The 20,583-nt window shown below is 57.5% G+C and overlaps 1 protein-coding gene across 2 annotated transcripts; it reads right to left on the minus strand.

The window, feature by feature from the left end:
• Window positions 1-4,976: 4,976 nt before the first annotated feature.
• RTN4RL2 (reticulon 4 receptor like 2) lies at window positions 4,977-20,038 on the minus strand. 2 transcript variants are annotated; one of them, XM_036325842.1, is made up of 3 exons: window positions 19,659-20,038; window positions 14,361-14,842; window positions 4,977-6,340 (listed from the first exon to the last, which is right to left on the minus strand). In XM_036325842.1, the coding sequence occupies exons 1-3, from the start codon at window positions 19,687-19,689 to the stop codon at window positions 5,591-5,593; spliced, it is 1,263 nt and encodes a 420-aa protein (XP_036181735.1). In that variant the 5' UTR covers window positions 19,690-20,038; the 3' UTR covers window positions 4,977-5,590. The 2 variants fall into 2 exon arrangements, with proteins under 2 accessions (XP_036181735.1, XP_036181734.1); XM_036325841.1 differs by having other exon boundaries at window positions 4,977-6,370.
• Window positions 20,039-20,583: the final 545 nt, after the last annotated feature.

The following is a 20,583-nucleotide window of genomic DNA, read 5'->3' on the forward strand; positions in this document are numbered from 1 at the left end:
GGGGATCTGGGCGCGGGCCCCTGCCGGGCTGGGGCGCGGGGCCGGGTGGGCGGTGCCCGCAGAAACCTCGGCCTCCTGGGGGAGGGTGTCGTCTCACTCCCCCAACCGGGTGGGGAGCTTGGGGAGGGGGCTGGGCAGGGGCGGAAGCGAGCGGGAGCCGTGTTTGTCGCTGCGCTGCCGAGTGGAACAGATGGCTGGGGAGGGGAGAGGGTACGTGGCGGGAGGAGGAGGGGTGCGGGGGCCGGCGGATGAGGAACCAAGAATTTCGACGCCCCGAGTCTCCCAGGAGAGGCCCCCTCCCCAACTCTTCCCAGAAAGAGGGAGGGGCAGCGCCTGTCTTTCTCCGGAGCGCCTCGGCCTCTGGCCTGCGACAGAACCTGCCGCGCCATCGCCCGCCCCGGGGGCGCCCCCGACTCCCCGAGCCCCTCCTCCCCCCCAACCCGGCGCTGGCCAGGCCGCGGGGTCGAGGCCTCTGGGAGCTGCCCATGTTGTGCGGTTAACGGGGCCGCACTCCGGGGGCGAGGGGGCGGCGGGAAGAGGGCTCCGGAGCTCGGAGCGTGTTCGGGGAGCTTAAGTAGCTGTCGGAAGGAGTGCTAATTGGAACTTTATGCAGATGAGCGGGGAGGGGGTGTGGGGAGGGGGCGGGAGGTCAGCCGGCGCGGGACCCGAGCCAGCTCCGAGCGGAGGGTGGAGGGCTCCGGCCGGAGAGTGGCGGGTGTGTACCCCGTATCCGTGCGCATCGCCCCTCTGCCGGGGCGCTGGTCCTTGGAGTTGGGAGGTGTCCTCCCTGGCACTCCTCTTGCAGGGTCTCCGCATCCCAGACCAGAAGTTCAGTCTCTCAGATCGTCAGGAGGGGCGGGGGTTAGAGGGGGTCCCCCACAAGTCTGTTTCCTCCGCGGCTGCGTACTCTGGGTGTCACCTTCTCCGAGTCCCCCGTTCCTCCTCTGCCTCCGTGTCCTCTGCTCCCCATCGCTGGCATCACCCTCTCCAAGCAGGAGTCTTGTCTGTAACTCCCATCAAGTCTGCGTGGAGGGGGCGGGACCTAACATTTCTTCCTTTGCTTTCTGCTGTCTACACCCGCACCCCCACCGACCACCCACATTGAAGGAAATGTTTCTCAACCTTTAGACTGCTTCGTCACCCACCCCGAGTGTTGGAATGCAGATTCCAGGGCCCCTTAGAGATCCGATTCGGCAGGTCCGAGGGACTCAGGAATCTGCATTCAGCAGCTTCCGACCCAGGTGTGATGTCAAAGCCCCTAGAAACATGGTGCAGGGAACCCGTGGGCTGGAACCCTGGGCATACTCCCTTCAACAGCCCTGCCGCCTCCCAGGCCTTCCTCCATGCTCCTGACCTCACCCCTACTCAGGGTGGCCATCTCTGCTCCCAGGAGGATAGGACCAGGTGTGGAGAAGTTGCCAGGAAGGAGGGAAGGGAGGGATGAGGAGGAGGGAGAAGAGGAGGAGAGAGAAAGAGTCTGCTCCTAGCTCTTGTTTCTCTGAGCAGGGTCTTACCCTTCCACTGTCTGCTGCCTGCTTCCCTCCCCTCGGCTCTGCTTCTCCATCTTCCTCTCTCTCCCCGAGCCGAGCCTCACGTCTCTTCCCTTCCTCCTCCTCACCCAAAGTTTCTAGCAAGGCCAAAGGGTCCTGCGGTGGGCAGTTTGGATCTTAGCAGGGGATGGCAGAGCCAACCCAAGTCCCCACCTCCAAAGGAAAGAGGTAGAGGCACCATGGGGTTGGAAAAAAACAGAAGGAGGGAGGCAGGAGGAAAGATAATAACAGCGAACATGTAGGTCACCTTTCCATGGGCTATGCACTGACTTAACACAGCTGCCCAATTTAGACAGGCACTATTGCTCCCAGGTTACAAATTATAAAGAAGAAAAAGAAAACAGAAAACACAAGGGATGTTCAGAGTGGTTAAGTAACTCCCCCAAGGTCACACAGTAAGCGGAAGAATAACTAGGTTATTCACCCTTTTGCTTGCCCAGAATCATGTCTCCAGAGGCTGCTGGGTAGCTGTCCCAGACCTGCCCTCCCTGCCTCTCCCCCAGGGGCAATGGATTGGGAAGGGCATCATGTCCAGAGATGAAAGGAGATGCTCAGGTTTCGGAACATCTGACAGGTCTGGCTGGAAGCATTAAAAATTCATGTGGAAACTTGACCCCTGCTGGACCTTGGGCCTGCCACCTGGACTGTCCCTGGCATTGTGGCCTCTCAGAGCCTGGTGGGCGAATTTCCCTTCAGCAGGGTCCTGGGAGCCCCAAGTCTTTGTATTCCACAGGAGGGGGGTTCTCTTATGGATTACGGAGCTAAACTCAGGAGCCAGCAGCTCAGAAAGCAGCGCGCAGAACCCTGCTCCCACTCCCAGTGTAAGAACCTGAGAGGCTTAAGGGCTTATAAACCTGGTCATCTGGCGGCCTTTTATTCCTCTCCCCGGACAGACGGATGCTCACTCTCAGTTCAGGATACTGAAGCCTGGCTGTGATTACCAAGTGGCCAGTAGGAGGCAGCCACCTGCCTGGAGGCAGCCTGAGCCTGAGCCTGAGCCTGAGCCTGAGCCTGCAGCTCTGAAGGACAGTAAAAGAATCCCTATTGATAAGGTTAGAGAGATGCAGCATTGGCCTTGGGGAAGGGCTTTGGAGTCGGCACCTGAGGAGAGTGAGAGAGGGTTCCTAGTTTGGGGAAGATTGAGGGACCTAATGGGGAGTTCAAGGTCAGTTATAGGCTTCAAGTGCATTATAACTGATGGCCAACATCAAGTATGCAATCATTCTAGTTGGAGTGGAGGTTTGGGACATGGCCCTGAGACAAAACTAGAAAGGCTGTTGGTACCAGACTCCGAAGGATCCTGGATGCTTTGCTAAGGTGTTTTACCTTTAACCTGTAGGTAATAGGGAGTCATTGTAGGTTCCTGAGTGACACAGGGACCTAATGCACCTTTCAGCGAGCCTGAATCTGGCCACCATGGCAGGCTGGTGGGAGGGAGAGAGAGACTGAATGTAGGAAAACTGGAGAGGAGGTTGGTGCTATTTTCTCCTGCATTTCTAGGCATGAGGTAATGAGATGAAGCAGGGAGGTGGCAGGGAGAATGGAAAGGAAGGGATGGACTGGGGCTGGAGAGGGACCGGGTGAGTAGATGTAAGAGATTAGAGAGGGGAGGAGATAACTACATTTAGGCTGGGTGTCAGGAAGGCAGGAGAACACAGAATGTGGGTACACCCACAGAATGGGGGAGGTGAATGAGTTTTGTTTCTTTTATGCTGGGGAGTCTTGGACAAGTCCCTTCTCTCTGGGCCTCAGTTTCCCCATCAGAGCACTGGACTGGGTGGCCGTTATAGTCCCTCCCATTTCAGGGTGTATGAAAGTAGTGAATCTGGGAGGTTTGGAGAGGCTGGGGGTCGGTGTGTGTGTGAGATCTCTGTGGGTGGCTCTGTGTGGGGTCCTGTGTGAGTGGCTGTGTGCATGTCAGTGTTGGGGGTGCATCTGCCCTTTGTGGGACCCGTGGGTGTTGGCATGCCTGCACGTGCTCTGTAGCTCGGCTCTGTGGGAATGTGTGTGAGAGAGCGTGCGAGCGTGGGAGTGCACGTGATGGGCGTCCGTGGGTCTGTCTGGGCTGGTGGGGGTGAGGGTGGGGGAAAGTGGCATCGCTGTAGGCTTCTTCCTGAGGCTCACACACTCCTCTTGCTCTCACTGTTCTGAAATAGCATCTGGACCGAAGGCCCATGAATATTTCACAACGATAATTCCGTGACCTGGACAGCCTGCTGCTGATTTACCAGCATCCTCCCTCCCCCTGCCCAGGCCCCGGCAGCCCCTCCCCCATCAGAGCTCTTGCCTGGCTGTGTCCTCCTCCCCCCCAACATTAGCCTCTGCAAAGCCAGCCTGACACAGGCCCCTGTGACACCCCAGCCTCAGAGACCCCCTGCTTCCTGACTAGCTGGTTGCTCTCATTACCCCCACACCTTTTCCCAAAGTCCACCTGCCTCAGGCCTTAGATGTTGAGCCCTTCCTGTTTCTGCTACCTCATCTCATTTCATCTTCCTTCTGACTTGCCTGGCCAGAGTCACATAATCTCAGCATTCATCCTCCATGAACCCTGGCATCCAGGTCCCCTCTTTCCATTCCCACCTCCCAAGTTAGATTCTTAACCCTAAATTTAAACCATCGGACATCTCCTCATGCTTCTGTCTGATGAGCCTCACCCCTAACATGCCTAACCTCCATCGTAGGTCCTTCTTAGCCCAGGCTCTTCCCTTACTCCAGTCTCTCCTCCCCACATGGGCAGATGAAGCTTCTGAGCATGCTTCAAGCCAGCAAGGCACCCCAACATAGGATTCTTGTCTCTCTGGTCACCCAGCCCCTTGGTTTCTCCTCTAACCTGGAGAACTGGTTCTCTGACGTGGTCCATCGCAGGAGCCAGGGACGGGCTGGCTGCAGGGCTGTGTACCGGTGTGCAGACTGTGCACTGTGCACGGGCACTCAGCGGAGGGCACGTGGGAGCTGAAATCCAGCCTGAGGCTCTGCTTGCTGAGTGTGTGGTCTGGTGTGGGGCTGGATTCCCCTGCAGAAGAGGTGTCTTTTTCGGACTTGCTCTAAGTCGTGTTTGGGCTGGCTGTGACCATGGATGGCTATGATTCCTCCTTGCAAGAAGGTGGGAACTGGGAGGGAGCCAGCCAGGCTGGAGGCCTTGCCCAGGCTTAGCTCCCTGGGCACCACACAAGTCAGGGTCGGCTGGAGCCACTTCTCCTGGACAAAGAGGAGTGGAGGTGCTGTCAGCCCCCATCTTGGCCTGCCTGGGACTCCAGGCCACACCCCTGTTCCTCAGGCGCAGCCTCTTCTCCCAGGGGGAGCAAGAAGCTCTTCAAGGGCACAATGGGCCCCCCTTTCTCTAATCCTCCTGGCCCTGAAATCCTGGTGGTTCCTTGCCCTTCTCCCACTTTTGAGGTCCCGAGCCAACAAACCTTACAGAGGAGATAAAATAATAGAATTTTTAATAAATTTCCCCCCCAAACAACTTCTGTTGATCTTCACCACACAGGGGCCACGGTGGAGAGGAAAGATCTCTCCAGGCACCCTAAAAAGTGTCCCGGGTAGACGTAGGAGAAAAGTACTCCTCCCGTGTCGGGAGACTGAGAGGGGCTAGAGAAGCAGGGGCCCAGGGTCAGCCTGGCCCCCCGGGGCATCCCTCCGCAGGGCTCCTGGGTGGGCTCCCTTCCGGAGCTTCTGAAGGCTCTGCTGGTGGAAGATGCACTGCACACAAAGTTCCTCTCGAGTCCCAGTCCGCGGTGGGCATTGCGAGAAGGGTCAGCGCCGGCCTGGGATGCCCCACCCCACCGTGGGATGGGACCGAGTTCATGGCCAGAGTTGGGGAGAATGGGACTGAGCCACCAGACACACAGCCCCTTGGGATAGTCTTAAGCCAGCATCCCAGGAGGCAGGGAGAGGCGGCCGGGTCCCAGGGGAGGGCGGAGCAGGGAGGGGAGAGGGAGGCAGCAAGGCCAGGGGCGGGGATTGGGCCCGAGCTGCAGCTGGGGGCTGGGGGCTGGGGGCTGGGGGCCAGCCCGGCCTCTGCAGTCCCAGCACCGCAGTCAGAGGTGGTGGGGCGCCAGGAGCAGGACGCAAAGCAGAGGGGTGGGGAGCCCGGCCGAGAGCGCGGGGCCGCGGGAGTCCGGGGCCGCCTGGCAGGCCGCGCCCGGGCACGTCTGCTCCCCGCGCTGGTCCTCGCCCCCGTAGCCGCCCCAGTAGTCGTCCTCGGTGGGCGCGTCCCCGCCCGGGCGCCCCCGCGGGTCTTCGGCGGGCAGGTCTCGATAGAGGGTGGAGGGGTCGGCGGGGGGCGCCCCGGCCTCGGCCACCCCGTACAGGTGGTTGGAGGAGCTGTTGCCGCGGGCGCGGCTGCCGGGCCGCGTGGGCGCCGCGGGCGGGCAGGTCTGGAAGTCGGCCTCGCGGAGCGCGCGCAGGTCCCGGCCCTGGCGCTCCGGGGGCGTGGCGCAGGTCACGTCGGAGCTGGACACGCGCGCGCGCTGGAACCAGGCCCAGAGCGGCCGCGCGCGGCAGTCGCACGCCCAGGGGTTGGCGTTGAGCCGCAGGAACTCGAGCGCCGGCAGGTCGGCCAGCGCCTCGCCGGGCAGCGAGGCCAGGCTGTTGTTGAACAGGTAGAGGATGGTGAGGCGGCTGAGGCCGCGGAAGGCCGCGCGGTGCACGCCCTGCAGCCGGTTCCCGTGCAGCAGCAGCCGGTCCAGGCCGCCCAGGCCGCGGAACACGTGCTCCGTCAGCAGCCGCAGGCGGTTCCCGTGCAGGAAGAGGTGGCTCAGGTTGGCCAGGTCCGCGAACAGGTCATCCTGGGAGAAGAGGTGGAGAAGAGAGAGGTCCTGAGACAGGTGGGGAAGGAAGGGGAACGCTGTGGGAAACAATTTGACGTTTCTTTTGCTTTTTAAATATACATTGATTGACTTCAGAGAGAAAGGGAGAGATAGAAACATCAATGATAAGAGACGATCATTGATCGGCTGTCTCCTGCACGCCCCCTACTGGGGCTGGAGTCCGCAACCCGGGGGCGTGTGCCCTTGACTGGAAGAGAACTCTGGACCCTTCAGTTTGCAGGCAGATGGTCTATCTATCCACTGAGCCAAACCAGCTAGGGCCAACTTGGCTTTTCCTTTTGGAGTCCTGGGTTTGAATCCTGCCTCCTCTAACATAGTTAGAAGTTACTGTGGAAAAGGTGATGTAATTGAGGCCAGTGGTCCTTAAACTTTAGGGACCATCAGAATCCCCGGGGATCCCGAAGCGCTGTCCTCAGAGTTTGTGATGTAGCAGGTGGGGCCCGAGAATCTGCCTGTCTACAAGTTCCCAGGAGGTGCTGCCTCTGCTGGTCCGGGGACCACACTCGGAGAAGAAGACACTTGTTCACTGTGCAGACAGAGGAGCCTGACCTCCTGACGTCAAACCCTGGATCTATCATAGCTGGCTGTGCCACCTTGGGCAAGTCACAGTATCCCTATGCCTCTGTTTCTTTATCTGTAAGATGTGGAGATTAAATGAAGCAGCACGTGTTAAGGTGCTTAGAACAAGGTTTCCATGTGGGAGGCATTCGAGGAGTTGGCCATTATCTTTAACTTGGCCAAGCCAGTAATCTCTCTAAGCCTGTTGCCTCATCGATGAAATGGCGATGAGTGTGCCTCCTCATGGGCTTGTTCTGAGGATTAAAGAAGATGATCCATAAAGATCAGATGGCGAAGTGCTGGGCACAGTGCCTGGCACACTGGTATCCAGTCCAATGATGAAGCCCACAGGCTCAGGAGTCACAGCCCCTGGTGCCCATTCATCTTGCCCTCTTCCCAGCTGCGTTACTTTGGGCAAGTTATTTAGCCTCTTACAGCCTCTTGTTTCCTCAGTCTGTATAACTTGGAGAGTACTCAGAGGCTGGGGGAAGGGTAGATGAGATCATGCTGTAAGGACCTGGTAGGGACCTCCACCACCCTCGACAAATGATGGCTATTACAATAGAGGCTCAGATAACTGAGGAGCTCTCCGGGGTCCAAGAGTCCTGCTATTAGGCTAAGATATTAAGGGGACCAAGGTGTCAGCTCTCCCCCACCCCCAAAGGCAGCCAGGGAGGGGAAAGAAGGCTGCTGCCTGATGTCCTACGTCACTGCCCCCTTAGAAGGGCTGTCCCACTTGTCTGGGGCTGGGCAGTGCCCAAATCAGGCCATGATCATCTTGGACTGTGGTTCAGAATGAAGGGGGGTGTGGGCGTGGGGGAGTGGCTATGCTCCATGGGTGGGAGGGCCCAGGGACTGGATTCTGCATTTTAACCAGCTCACTAAGGTGATGATCAGCTCCAGGGTCCACCAGCCCAGCCCACTTTTTACAGAGAAGAGCACTGAGGCCCAGAGAGATGGAGAGTTTGCCAGAGGGGACCAGAGCCCCAGGACTGAGGCCCTGCCTCAGTGATGCAGGACATCCCTGTGGTCAGCGGGCCCAGGAGGTCTGGTTCTTAGGGACACAGGCATCCTCTATGCTCAAGCCAGCGCACCCTGGGGGACCTGTTTCCCGACTGTGGCTCTCCCACCCTTCCCTGTCTGGGGGGATGACCCCCCTACCCCACCCAGGAGTCTGGTCAAAGGCTCTCAGGTGGGGGCAGGGCATTGACTCCCCGCCCACACCCACAGCCTCCACCTTCCTGTGCTCCTGCGTGTTCTCGCCCCCTCCCATCTGGCTTCCGCCCTCTCCGCTACAGGAACTGAGCCTGCCAAGAACCCTCCTCTTGGCCACATTGAGATCCGTCCCCCTCAACCTTCTCGGCTGCCTCTGACACCAGCATTCTCCACTCCCTGTGCCTCCCCCATGCTCAGCTCAGGTCTCTAGCGGGCTCCCTGGACCTCTGTGGCCCAATTTAGCTTGGTACCCTTGTCCTCTTTCTGGTCCACTCTGAGAGTGGGCTCTGAGTCCCTTCTATTCAAACACCTAGCCAGGGTCTCTCTTTTTTATGGGTGTCATTAAGAGTGGGACACGCTCAGAGATACCTGTGAGAGGATTAGTGGGGGGGTGGGGTTGAGGAAGCACAGGTAATGGAGTTTGGCTTGGGAGGGTCAGGAAGAGAAGATCAAAGGTTCAGAGCCCCTAGGGAATTCAGGCGCCTTTGGCCCACAGCCCCGATTTTTGGGCTACAAAATTCCTTGATTCTACCCTCCTCTCCTTCCCCCTTTTCCCTCTGCAAAAGTTCTGCCCCTTTCCTCCCTGAACCTCAGCTTGGGGGTCCATTTCCCCTCCCCCCATCCAAGCTGTTGCCAAATCCCGCTGCCACTTCCTGAGCTGCAGCTCTCAAATCCAGTCCTCTCTCCACTGTTAAAACCTTCTCTGTGCATTAATAAGCTCTTGACTTTCACAGCCCTCGCCCTCCCCCACTACCCTCCCTATCGCTCCCTCCCTCTGGGCTGAGAGTGGCTGCTAAAGTCATCTTCTTCCATTTCCAAAACCACATTTCCCTCACCTCCCCCAGCCAGTTTACAGCTCTTCACATCCATATGGAATCTCAACGCAGCATCCCTGCCCTCTTCTCTGGACAGCATCCTGTTCTTAACCTTGCCTCCTTCCACCCCTCCCAAGCTCCAGTCTTTGGCACCAGTGGCTGAGCTGTGTGACCTTGGGCAGCTCCAGGAACCTCTCTGAGTCTCAGTTTTTTTTTTTTTTTTTTTTATCTGCGAAACAAGGGACTTGAGATAGTTGATCATTAAGATCCATCCTCATCTGATATTTATGAGTGAGTGAATCCTGGAATGTACCTCATTCATTCAACAAAGCTGTATTGAGTGCCTCCTCTGTGCCAGCCCCCCCTCCCCCCCTCACAGAGATCATGAACCTATGCCTGGTGTCATTGTCATGGTCTGCGTCAGCATAGGCAAGCAGATGACTTACTGAGCTTTCACTATGGGCCAAGCTCTGCGCTACACACGTCTCCTGTAGCAACCTGATCATCACAACCCTATGAAGCAGATGTTATTATCTCCCCTTTCAGAGATTAGGAAAGGGAAGCTGGGAGAGGGCAAGCCTAGGTTTCAACAGCTAACATGTAGTAGAATGTGGACACGAACTCTGGAGACAGGGTTCTGAACGGCTACACTTGAGTCAGACAGACCTGGGCCAATTCTAGGCTGAATTGGGCTGATGCCTTATTTCATTGAGCCTCAGTGTCCTCAGCTGTTAAATGGGGGGAAATGATGCTTATGTTAGGGGCAGAAATAGAATATTGGGGACTAGCTATAATTATGAGAAATATTAATCATGCTCTGTTAACCGTGATTGTTCTGTTCTGATTAGAGAAAGCACATTCTCACCTGGCTGACAGTTGTACACCCTGGGACATGGGAATTAACATTGGGATGAAGTCCATCCTCCTCTCCCAAGAGCTGCCTACAACCTCATGGCTGGAACAATCTAGTCCTGGAGGTGCCTGCCCTTTACAATCCCCTTAGCCCCCTGTCCAAGCCCACATGGCCTGTAACCTGTAACCATTATCCCGTGCCTACTTTCCCATGCCTGTAATTCCTACCTTCCCACATAATCTTTGCCCTTCTACCCAATATAAGCAGATGGCTTGTGGGGAGGGGAGCGCAGATTTTTGTGGATGACCTGCTGCTCTCCCATACTGCCAGCATTATTGGAATAAATGCTCCTAAACGATTCAACCCTGTCTGCTTAATTGGCTCACGTAGTGACAGGTGGCCTGGACCCACTAGTTGTCCGTTACACTTACTCTGAATGAGACACTGCTGAGCCCTCTTCAAGTAGCATCTCCTCGAGCCCTCCCAATAAACCCCGGAGGCACAGGGCATTTCCCCCGTGTTACAGAGGGGGCCATTCAGGCTTAGAGTGGTGAAGTAACTTGCCCAAAGCCACAGAGCAAACTGGAGGTGGGGCTGCCATTCAGGCTCAGATGTGCCTGAGTACAATGGCTGCTCTTATGCACCATGCAGGCTGCTGTAATGAGTGAAAGGTTCTGGTTCCTTTCGAGTAGGAAATACACTCCAGGAGAGCAGAGAGATTGTTTTTGTTCCCCCCTGAGTCCCTGGCACCCAGAACACTGCCTGGCATGCAGTAGGTACTCAATACACATCTGTTGATGAATGAACTCACCTGGCACAGTACCTGGCACACAGAAGACAGTCTGTGAGAACCTCCAGCCCACCCCATTTCCATTTCCACCTTCCTCATCATTAAAAGCTGTGGTCCTCTTGCCTCCTCCAAAGCTTCCCTCTTGGGGAGGCCCAGCCCTATCTTGGGGCACACCTGCATTCTGTGGACATCACCCCAGCCCATGTTTCCTCCCCCACCGGTGGTATCTCCCAGCCTAGTTCCTCCAGGCAGTTCACAGGCAGAGGCTGACCCTCCCTCCCTCCCTCCCTCCCTCCCTCCCTCCCTCCCTCCCTCCTCCTTCCTTCCTTCCTTCCTTCCTTCCTTCCTTCCTTCCTTCCTTCCTTCCTTCCTTCCTCTCTCCCTCCCTCCCTTCCTCCCTCCCTTCCTTTCTCTATAAAGGGCCTGGTGTGAAGATGCCATGCCATTCATGCCAGGGGTGTATAGAACCAACTTCCCATTTCGGAGTCAGTGGCGGATCAGGTTCTAATGACAGGGTTTATTCAGCACTGAACTGTGTGCTGTATCTACACAACTCATTTACTCTGCACAGCCGTTCTTTGTGGAAAGGATGACTTTTATTATTTCCACTTTAAAGATGAGGACACTGAGGTTCAGAGAGGAGAGGCATCATGCCTTAAGTTAAAAAAGTCAGGAAACAACAGAGCAGGGATTCCAACTCAGGCCCTCTGACCCTAGCTGTCTCACTGTGAGCCACTGATAAATGCTGAGGAGGTCAGGTGTCAGTGGCAGTACCTGAGTGTGGCCCTGTGCTAACCCTATTAAGGTGGCCATGTTACAGATGAGGACATGGAGATGGGAAGATCCTTAATAATTTGTCCAAAGTCATATAGGAGCCAGGATCTGAACCTACATCTGGTAGACTCCAAGGCGAGAGCCTTCAAAAATGAGCTCATGCTGCTGTACTTCAGGGTACCACCCCCCTCCACTCAGACAGACCCTAGTGGAGAGTTCTGAGTGATGAAAATGGCCTGAAATGTCATCAGCCCACGCAGGTTCTAGTACCACCAGCTCTGCCTGGTTCGGTGGCCTCAGGAACTTCATTTCGTGTCCCTACTGTCCCTAACTGTCTCTACTGCCAGGCTTTTGTGAGGTTAAACGTGCTGCTGAGAACATGGGAGCCCCCAGTCATATCGGCAATGGTTTAAGAGACTTCATGTGAAGAGGCCTTATATCTACAAACTCTTGGGACCCTGGGCTTCAGTTTCCTCATCTGTGGGGAGGTGTAAGCATCTCCTGACAGGGCTGTGGAAATGAGGTGAGGTGGCTGAGCGTGCTTTGGACACTGTGAGGTGCAAGGCAAATTTGGGAAGGAAAGAAAAGAGGGAGTTTTCTAGGATCCACCCATGGCCTGGGCATCACCCTTGACGTTGACCCAAATCTTCAAGATGAAGTCCAAGATGGGCTATTTCACTGAGATCAATGTTAAATGAGGCTTGCCTCTTTTAAAATAGTATTTTAACAAGCATTTATATAGTGCGTATCGCATGCCAAGCACTATTCCAAGCGCTCTACAAATTATTCATGCACTTACACTTATGAAATCCCTAGGAGATGGGCTGGTGCTACCCCTAATTTACAAATGGAAAAACTGAGGCTCAGGGGGATTGAAAAATGTCACACACTTGTAAGTGGCAGAGTTGATACCTATAAAGGCCTTAGCATAGCGCCCAATTCCCATAAAGGCCTTCGCATAGTGTGTCCACTAAGTGGTAGTGGGTACTACCATCATTATTGGTGCAATCATAATAACACGACATCTTTTTCCAGCGTACTATGGACAGCAGTCCCCCACTCCCCTTCACGGTTTTGCTTTCCATGGTTTCAGTTACCTGCAGTTAACCATGGTCCAAAAATATTAAATAGGAAATTCCAGAAATAAACAATTGATAAGTTTTAAATTGCGTGCTGGTCTATTTAGCGTGGAGAAATCTCGAAGCCATCCCACCCAGATGTGTTATCCCTTTGCCCAGCGTCTCCATGCTGCATATGCTACCTGCCTGTTAGACACTTACTAGGAGTAGCCGCCTCGGTTGTCAGATCAAGTGTCGTGATCCCACAGTGCCTGTGTTTAAGTCCCCCTGTTTCACTTAATTATGGCCTCAAAGCCATCCACGTAACTTTTATTACAGTATGTTGTTATACTTGTTCTATTTTATTATTAGTATTATTTTTTAAAAATATATTTTTATTGATCTCAGAGAGGAAGGAAGAGGGAGAGAGAGAGATAGAAACATCCATGATGAGAGAGAATCATGGATTGGCTGCCTCCTGTAAGCCCCCTACCGGGGATGGAGCCTGATACCTGGGCATGTGCCCTTGACCAGAATCGAACTCGGGACCCTTCAGTTCCTAGGCCGATGCTCTATCCACTGAGCCAAACCGGCCAGGGCTAGTTATTATTGTTTATATCTTTTTGTGCCTATTTTATAAACTAATTGTATCATAGGTGTGTATGTACATAGTACATACAAGGTTCCGTACTGTCAGAGATTTCAGGCATCCCTGGGGTCTTGGACCGGATCTCCCATAGGTAAGAGGGGGGCTACCGTATTTCACTTCTGTCTCTCTCCACCACCTAGAGTGCTATCTCAGCGAAGGCAGGGGGTTTTGTTTGTTTTGTTAACTGCTGTATTCTCAGCACCTTACACATAGTGGGTGCACAGTGCATGTTTGTTAAGTTATTATTGCCATTGTTACTATCTTTATCAGCATAAACCCTGACCTGATTTTCAAATCGGCACCAGCCCGCTGGGAGGAGGCATGCCTTCCATCTATGTGGGGGGAGGGAGGGTTTGGATATTCCAGCCCCCTTCCAGCCTGAGGCTGTGGAGCCCAGGGAGGGTGGTTTGGAGGGTGTGTTATTGCTTCCTGGGGAAATAGAATGGGAGGGTTTGACTGTCAGACAGTCAGCTTAATAACAACAATAAACAATATTTAGATCAATAATAATAACAATAAATAGCAATTACTGTTATTCCTTCCGTTTTCAGAGCATCCATCTTCCAGCTACTTAACAGCTCTTTACCCTTTTTTTTTTTCCTTCTTCCCTTTCAGTGAGACAGCAGGTTGGGGATGGGGATCTAGAAAGGGTAGGGTTTCCCCTTGTCCCATTAGCCAGTGTGCTGGAGAGAGGGGGGCCTTCTCTGGGACACCAGCGGCAGTGGGAGGAGGTGGGGTGGGGAGAAAGCAGCCACAGAGGCCTTCAGGCCTGGCGCCTGGGGAGAGACAGAGCCCCCGAAGGCAAACGAGGGGAAAAGGAGAGATCACAGAGAGACACGCACACCAACCAGACGTGGGGTGCGTGTGGAGTGGGCGTGTGAATGGAGACAGACAGAAGACCAGAGGACAGATGGGGAAGGCAAGTCAGTGAGAGAGGCAGAGAGGGGTAGACAGGCAAGATAGGCAGAGGCAGAAGGGGACACACAGTGGGGGGGGGGGGGTGGAGGATAAGGGAGTGAGAGAGAGGGGCAGCAAGGGAACCAAACAGGCATAGACGGACAGACGGACAGACAGACCAAAGGGAGAAAAGCCCCTGGAGAAAGTGCGAGGGACACACTTAGAAAAGGGGCAGACATGGAGAGGGTGCTGAGATGCTGAGGCAGGAAGGGCGGGCCGGGGAGAGCGGAGGGACACACACAGGGGCAGAGGGGTGAGGGGAAAGCAGGGGAGTGTGTGCAGGGGCCTGCGCACGGGTGGGTGGCTCACCTGGAGGTGGAGCAGGCTGTTCTCCTGGAGGTAGAGGTACTGCAGGCTGACCAGGCCGCGGAAGATGTTGGCGGGCAGGCTGCTGAGCTGGCAGCGGTACAGGTGCAGCGACTGCAGCCGCTCCAGGCCCTGGAAGGTGTCGGGCTCCAGGGAGCGCAGGTGCCGGTTGTCACCGAGGTCCAGCTCCTCCAGGGCCTGCAGGTGACGGAAGGTGCCCGGGTAGATGGTGGAGAGGTTGTTGGAGAAGAGCCACAGCGTGAGCAGGTTGGGCCCGAAGGTGCCCGGCCGCAGCGTGCGGATGAGGTTGTTCTGGAGGAAGAGGCGCTGGGTGCTGGGCGGCAGGGACAGCGGCACGGAGGAGAAGTTGTTGGCCTGGCAGCTCACGGTGGGCGGGGACGAGTAGCAGGTACAGAGCATGGGGCAGCTGGGGGCCGCTGGGGGCAGGGCCAGGAGCAGCAGCAGGAGGCAGGCTGAGGCGGGACCTGTGGGGACAGGGGGCAGGCCTTTCTGGGCAGGCTGCAAGGGCAGGAGTGCCCGCCAGGGGCCTGCCCACCCACCCCTAATGGCCAGGAGCCTGGCTCCTGGGTGGGAGGGTTCTGGGCACAAACAACCTAATTGCAAGAGGCCCCGGCCACTTCCACTTTTTGAGACCCCTGGTATATTAAAAAAATAAAAATAAAGAAAGAAATGCCTGGAGGACACCGTGGAAAGCACTGCTATGCTGCAGGCTGTTTCAGAGTGGTGGTCTTTTCCGTTCTTGTTGTCACTACGGTGGGTTTGACTGTCAGGCCTCAGAACCTTCGTATGGAAAGTTGAGCCGATCGCTCTTTGTTGTGGGGGACAGTCCTATACGGTGTCCTATTTAGGGTGTTTAGCAGCATCCCTGTCCTCTACCCACTTGATGCCAGTAACACCTTCCCCCTGATTATGACAACCAAAATGTCTCCAGACATTACCAAATGTCTCCTGGGGAGCAAAATCGCCCCCATTTGAGACCGGTTGGGGCTAAATTGAGATCTCTTGCGAATCAAAGGCCGAGGGGAGGAAGAGTGGGCCTTGGACCCAGGACCTATTTCCTGGGGTTCAGAGACCCTGGGGAAGACCGAGGGGTGCATGACTGTACGTGATGCCTGGCGCTGTGCGTGAATGTCTATGTCTGAGCCCAGTGCACACTACACGCAGAGCTGCACAGCCAGCGTGCTTGAGTGGCGTAGACATTATGGATGTCCCGTGAACTTCCTCCCATGGGGGACACACAGGCAGGGGTGGGGAACCCCATGCCGATGTGGCGCTCCAGCTCCTCAATTTGGGGCCTCACCATGAGCATCCCCGATCCTCCCTGCATGTGCTGGCTGTCCCCACGCGTGTGTGAGTGCCGAGTGCCGGCCCCATGCGTGTGTAGGCTGGGTGTGATGTAATATTCAGTGACACAGCGCTGCTGCGCTATTCGTTCACACCACCTCCGCGTTTCTCGGCCCTTCGCACCCCTCCCCCGTGCGGCAGTTCACGATCACTTTCTCCCGAGTGTTTCAGAGCCACGTGGGGTGGAGGAGCATGTCTCTCACCCCTCATCAGAACCTGGCAGGGGTGGGATGTGGGAGCGGGTAGGGAACCTCAGTGGGTTTCAGCAGGGCTGAGATTTGGGGCTAGCACGGGAGATGCCAGAGCTGGGAAGGTTCTCCAGTCCATCTGGTTCAAGCTCTTGTTCTACTTTAGTCACAACTGGGGTTCAGAGAGGGCAAGCGACTTGCCCAAGGTCACACAGCAAAGTGGTTGGCAGGGCAAGGACCAGAAAGGAATCTCCTCATGCTTGGCCAGGGCACTTCCCTTCCTGGCAGAGTCACCCTCTGAGCTCGCTTCCCCAAGGACTTGACACCAGAGAAAGCCAAATCCTGCTCTGACCCTTTAACCCTACCCCTTATCCACAAGCTCCCAAGAGTGTGGGCCCTGAAGGCCGCCAGCCCTAGGGAGGACTGCTCTCCCCCGGCCTCTAGGGCCCAGGAGAGACCGAGGGAAGGATGTGCAATCTGGAGCGCTGCAGAGTCAGGGGCCACGGTGTGGCACCAGGGGCTCTCCCAGCTGGAGGCTGAGCTCAGCAGCTTGGGGGAGCCAGCATCCCTCTCCCCACAGCTCCCTGGCCACCCCTTGCCCACATAAGGGGCTCCTCCCTTCTCTCCCCACCCCTCCCCTGGGTCCCCATGTCTCTCCCATTAAGGCCCACCTCCCCAAGCCTGAGCAGGGCCCCTCCATGACAGCAGCTGCGTAACAGTGACTCTGTTGCCATTTCTGGCCATTGCCGCCATGCAAAGCAGCTGTAACCCAAGGAGCCTCATCCATAATTCAGGCTGCAGCTCTCACTGGAGGCCAGGAGGAGGGGGAGGTGGGAGGCACTGGTTTCTCTGCCCCCAGGCCTGGCTGGAGTGCTCCTGGACTGAGGGGGGTGGGCAGGGAGCTGGGGAGCTGTGCCTTTCTCTTCCTCCTCTGCTCTCCTGTCCCTGCCCTTTTCCTTCTCACCATGGTCCCCTCCCCAACCCTGCTTCTCAGGGCTCTTCCCCCTCAGTCCTTCTCTCCAGGCCTGTGGCCTCCTCTCTCTCCAGGACCACAGTCCCACTCCCAGCCCTCAGTTTGCGAATCCCTGGCAAAGACTGGGGCAAGATGCACAGGGCATCAGAGCTGGAAGGGGGCACCTCAGCGGCCATCAGAGCAAAGCTCTTACTGCCCAGGCAACACCATTGAAGGCTAGAGAGGGGAAGGCTCAGTTTCTGACCGAATCTCTGGTGTCCGCCTCCAATTCCTTTCTCGGAGCCTCATGTCATCTCCCCCCTCCTCTATGGGCTGAGGAAAGCCCCTTCTAGGTGTCCCCACCCTCTCTGCTCACCCCTTCCTCTCTTTTCTCCTTTATTCTAAAGTCTGCAGGTAATGGCTAATGTTGCAGGGGAGTGTAGAGCAGGGACAGGCAGAAACCATCTGTTACTAAGCACCTACTGTGTGCCAGACACTATTTGTACATGTCTTTATGCACATAGAATACAACATAAGTCCTGCGAGATCCATACAATGGCCCCAGTCTGCAGAAGATAGGGGGGAGGCTCAGAAACATGGAATGAGTTGCCTCAGGCCACGCAGCTGGTATAGGCGGGACCCGGGATGGACAAGCGCACGTCCAAAGGGAGACCTCACATCACCCAAGGAAACTGCTCTGAGTGCGAGAGACGTGGCCCTTGAGAGAAAGGGAGGACTAAAGTTGCGCCCAGGTGCACAGGGCTGGGCCAGCCCTGACGCTGGGTCTGTTGGGCTGTTCAGGGTCGAGGCAAAGAGGGAATCAGGCTCTCTCTGCAACCTTCCTCTCCTGGGCTCCAGGTCAGGGCAGCTCTAGCGGCGAGGCTGTTGGGAGTCAAGGAGAGATGACCAGTGCCCAGGAGATAGGGCCAGAACTGACCAGAGGAGGGATGGAGAGAGGCCAGAACATGGTATCGATTCCAGAAGGCTGAGGTGCCCAGAGCCAAGAAGTATCCATTCATTGAGGGACCACTGTCAAGGAATCTGGGCCATCACCCGGAGAACCAAGGCTCAGAAACACAGTGCTCACCCCTGGAGCCTCCCTTGGGTTCAGAGGCTCCAGTGAAAGGAAACAGATGGACCCCGGGTAGAGGCAGGAGCCAGGGCACCAACCCACAGGGCAGAGAGGCCGGTGCAGAATGAGTGGCCTGGGAAGTCAAGGCCTCTGACTCTGAAGGAGGTACCCAGGGTCCCAGATGAGAAGCAACAGCTCCACGCAGAAAAGGCTGGGAAGAGGCTGGGGCCTGGGGACAGGGACCGGGAGGTGGGAGCCAGGAGCGGGATGGAGGTGGCGGCAGTGCCGGTGACGCAGGGGCCTGGGGAGGCACTGACGCTGCCTGGGAGTTTTAGGCTGCTGCAAACCGCTTCTCACTCTGCCAGAATGTGACACCCCAAAATAAGCAGTCACCGCGGCGGCGGCAGGATCCGACGTGAGGTCCCGAGATATAAACGGCAGCGTGGAGCCAGCCAGGGTGCCCACCCTCTGAGGCTGCCACTCCATGCAAATGTCCCCCCCCTTCCCCCACGGCCACCCCTCAAAGCCCTGAGCTCCGAGCCCCCGACCACTCCCTGAAAGAAGGGATGTGAGGGGCAGGCGCTCTGGGAATGGAGGGCTTCCCACGTGGAAGTGGTTACCAGAAGCCTCTTTGTCTCATCCCTGGCAACACCCCCCACCCCCACCCCGTCCCTCCCTTCCACCCCTTTCTCTTCCTCCTCCCCTTCCTTCCTTTCCGGCCCCCATCCCCACCCTGGCATCCACTCCCAGCCCTCTCTCATCCATGGTTACCCATCCCCAACCCCAGCGCTCATCCTCGGTCCTCTTCCCCGGTGCCTGGGACTCGTCTCTATCCACCATCCCCGTCCTCCTCTGGTTTCTGGTCTTCCCACTCCCCTCTCCTTGCAGTGTCCAGGGTCCCCGACTCTTTCCCATGACCCTGTCCCCAGATTCTGGGTGCTTGTCCCTAGTTTTCTGTTCACCCCCTTCCCTAACCTGGTCTACCTTCTCCTTCCTTCTTCCTCGGTCCTAACCTGGGTCCCGCTTCCCTCCACGCTTGTCCCTTCTAACCTCTATTCCTCCTCCTCCTCCTCCTCCTCCTCCTCCTCCTCCTCCTCCTCCTCCTCCTCCTCCCAGCCTCCCTCCTTCCCTAACCACTTTCTCCCGTCGTGACGACCCCCTTCCATCCGCCTCCCCACCCACCCCTTCCCCACCCCACCCCCAGTCTCTGGCCCACACCCTGGGCTGTCAATCAATTCGTGGAACTATATATTCCCAGCGCCCACCATCTGTCCTACCGGGGGCGCATTCGGATTTCCCCCTGCGCCCCTGTGCTCACAGGCAGCCCCCTGCCCACAGCCCTTGTCCTCTCAGGTGACTGGAAAGTGCTGAGGCACCGGGCACAGGAGTCGCTGAGTCGGCGCTTCCCCAGCCGGCCCGAGTCCTCCGCGTCCCCGGGAGCAGGTGGAGCCGGGACAGCGGAACCTGAGCCTCCCTCCCCCCTCCGGGCCGGCCCGCCTGGCCCCTGCGTCCCTCCACGGTCACCGGCTCCCCACACGTCCCCGCAGGCTCCGATCGAGTGCGCTTCTCCGGCCGGCAGCCCTGGGGGCGGGGCCGGGCTAAGGCTGTCCCCTCGCCAGGCTACCCCCACACCCGGCCACTGCCCCACCTCAGCCCTGTGGGCAGGGGCGCCCGGCTCCCCTCCCCTGTACCTCCTCCGCCCTCCGGCGGGCAGGGATCCCTACCTTGCAGCAGGCGCCCGAGCCCGGGCAGCATCTTGTCTCGACGCTGCGGAGAGGGGGCGGCGGTGGTGGTGGGGGGCTCTCCCACTCGCTCCCTGAGCCCGCCAGACGGACAGCGGGGACTCCGCGGGGCTCCGGGGGCCCGGGAGTCCCCGGGCAGTGAGGCCGGGCCGCGGCGCTCTACCCTGCGCCCCCCGGGCTGCGGGCCTCGGGAGGAGCCATCGGCCCCGACGGGACGGGGCGGGCGCGACGGGGCGGGGAGGGCTGGAGCTAGCCGTCGAAGCCCGGTGAGGGTGCTCCCCAGCGGCGCAGGCGGCGCGCGAGTCGGTCAGTCCGTGCGCCCCGGCTGCGAGCCGAGGGAGAGTGGGGATAGCGAGGATGCTTTTCCCAACCACCCCCACTCCTTCCCGCACTCGCTGGCTCCTCCCTCGCTTCCTAGCTCGCCGACGTAACCCTTTCCTGGCCACTAGGAGGCGGGAGCGGCTCTCTAGTCCCCTCCATCCCGGACCCCGCCCCTCCTTGAGGGACACGCAGGACTATGTTCCATAGCCTTCGCGGCGCCTCGCTTCCAGAAAAATCCCGGGGGGTGAGGGTGGGGGCGCATTAGTGTGTGGAACCTCATGGACTTGTTCAGTTCCCCCCCTCCCAAGTTTTCCGGAGGAGGTGGGCTCCTGGGTCACCCTCCCCGCCTCCTCGTGGCGTCCCTGGTGCCACGGCTCAGACCTTAACATTTCTCTCCCCTGGGAGCGCTCCAAGCTCCGCTTTCCCCTTCCTTTCCTGGACTCCCAGCCCCGAGCGTGAGACTATGTAACAATAGTGCAGGCAAGTTTGTGCATAGGCGCGTGCACGCGCGCTCAAGGACGCCTGTGCAGGTGTGACTCTGAGTGCGCACACGCTGCCTTTCCTGTGGGCCCAGGGAAGAGCGGAG

The sequence above is a fragment of the Myotis myotis genome, unplaced genomic scaffold (genome assembly GCF_014108235.1).
Source record: "Myotis myotis isolate mMyoMyo1 unplaced genomic scaffold, mMyoMyo1.p scaffold_m19_p_10, whole genome shotgun sequence".
In the NCBI taxonomy this organism is placed as follows: domain Eukaryota; kingdom Metazoa; phylum Chordata; class Mammalia; order Chiroptera; family Vespertilionidae; genus Myotis; species Myotis myotis.

Excerpts from the sequence above, each read along its gene's own strand:
- RTN4RL2 (XM_036325841.1), bottom strand. The coding sequence starts at position 19,689 with ATGCTGCCCGGGCTCGGGCGCCTGCTGCAAG. Across the intron at positions 14,843-19,658 it reads GCTCGGGCGCCTGCTGCAAG|GTCCCGCCTCAGCCTGCCTC; the intron begins GTAGGGATCCCT and ends CTGTCCCCACAG. Across the intron at positions 6,371-14,360 it reads ACAGCCTGCTCCACCTCCAG|GACCTCTCTCTTCTCCACCT; the intron begins GTGAGCCACCCA and ends CACCTGTCTCAG.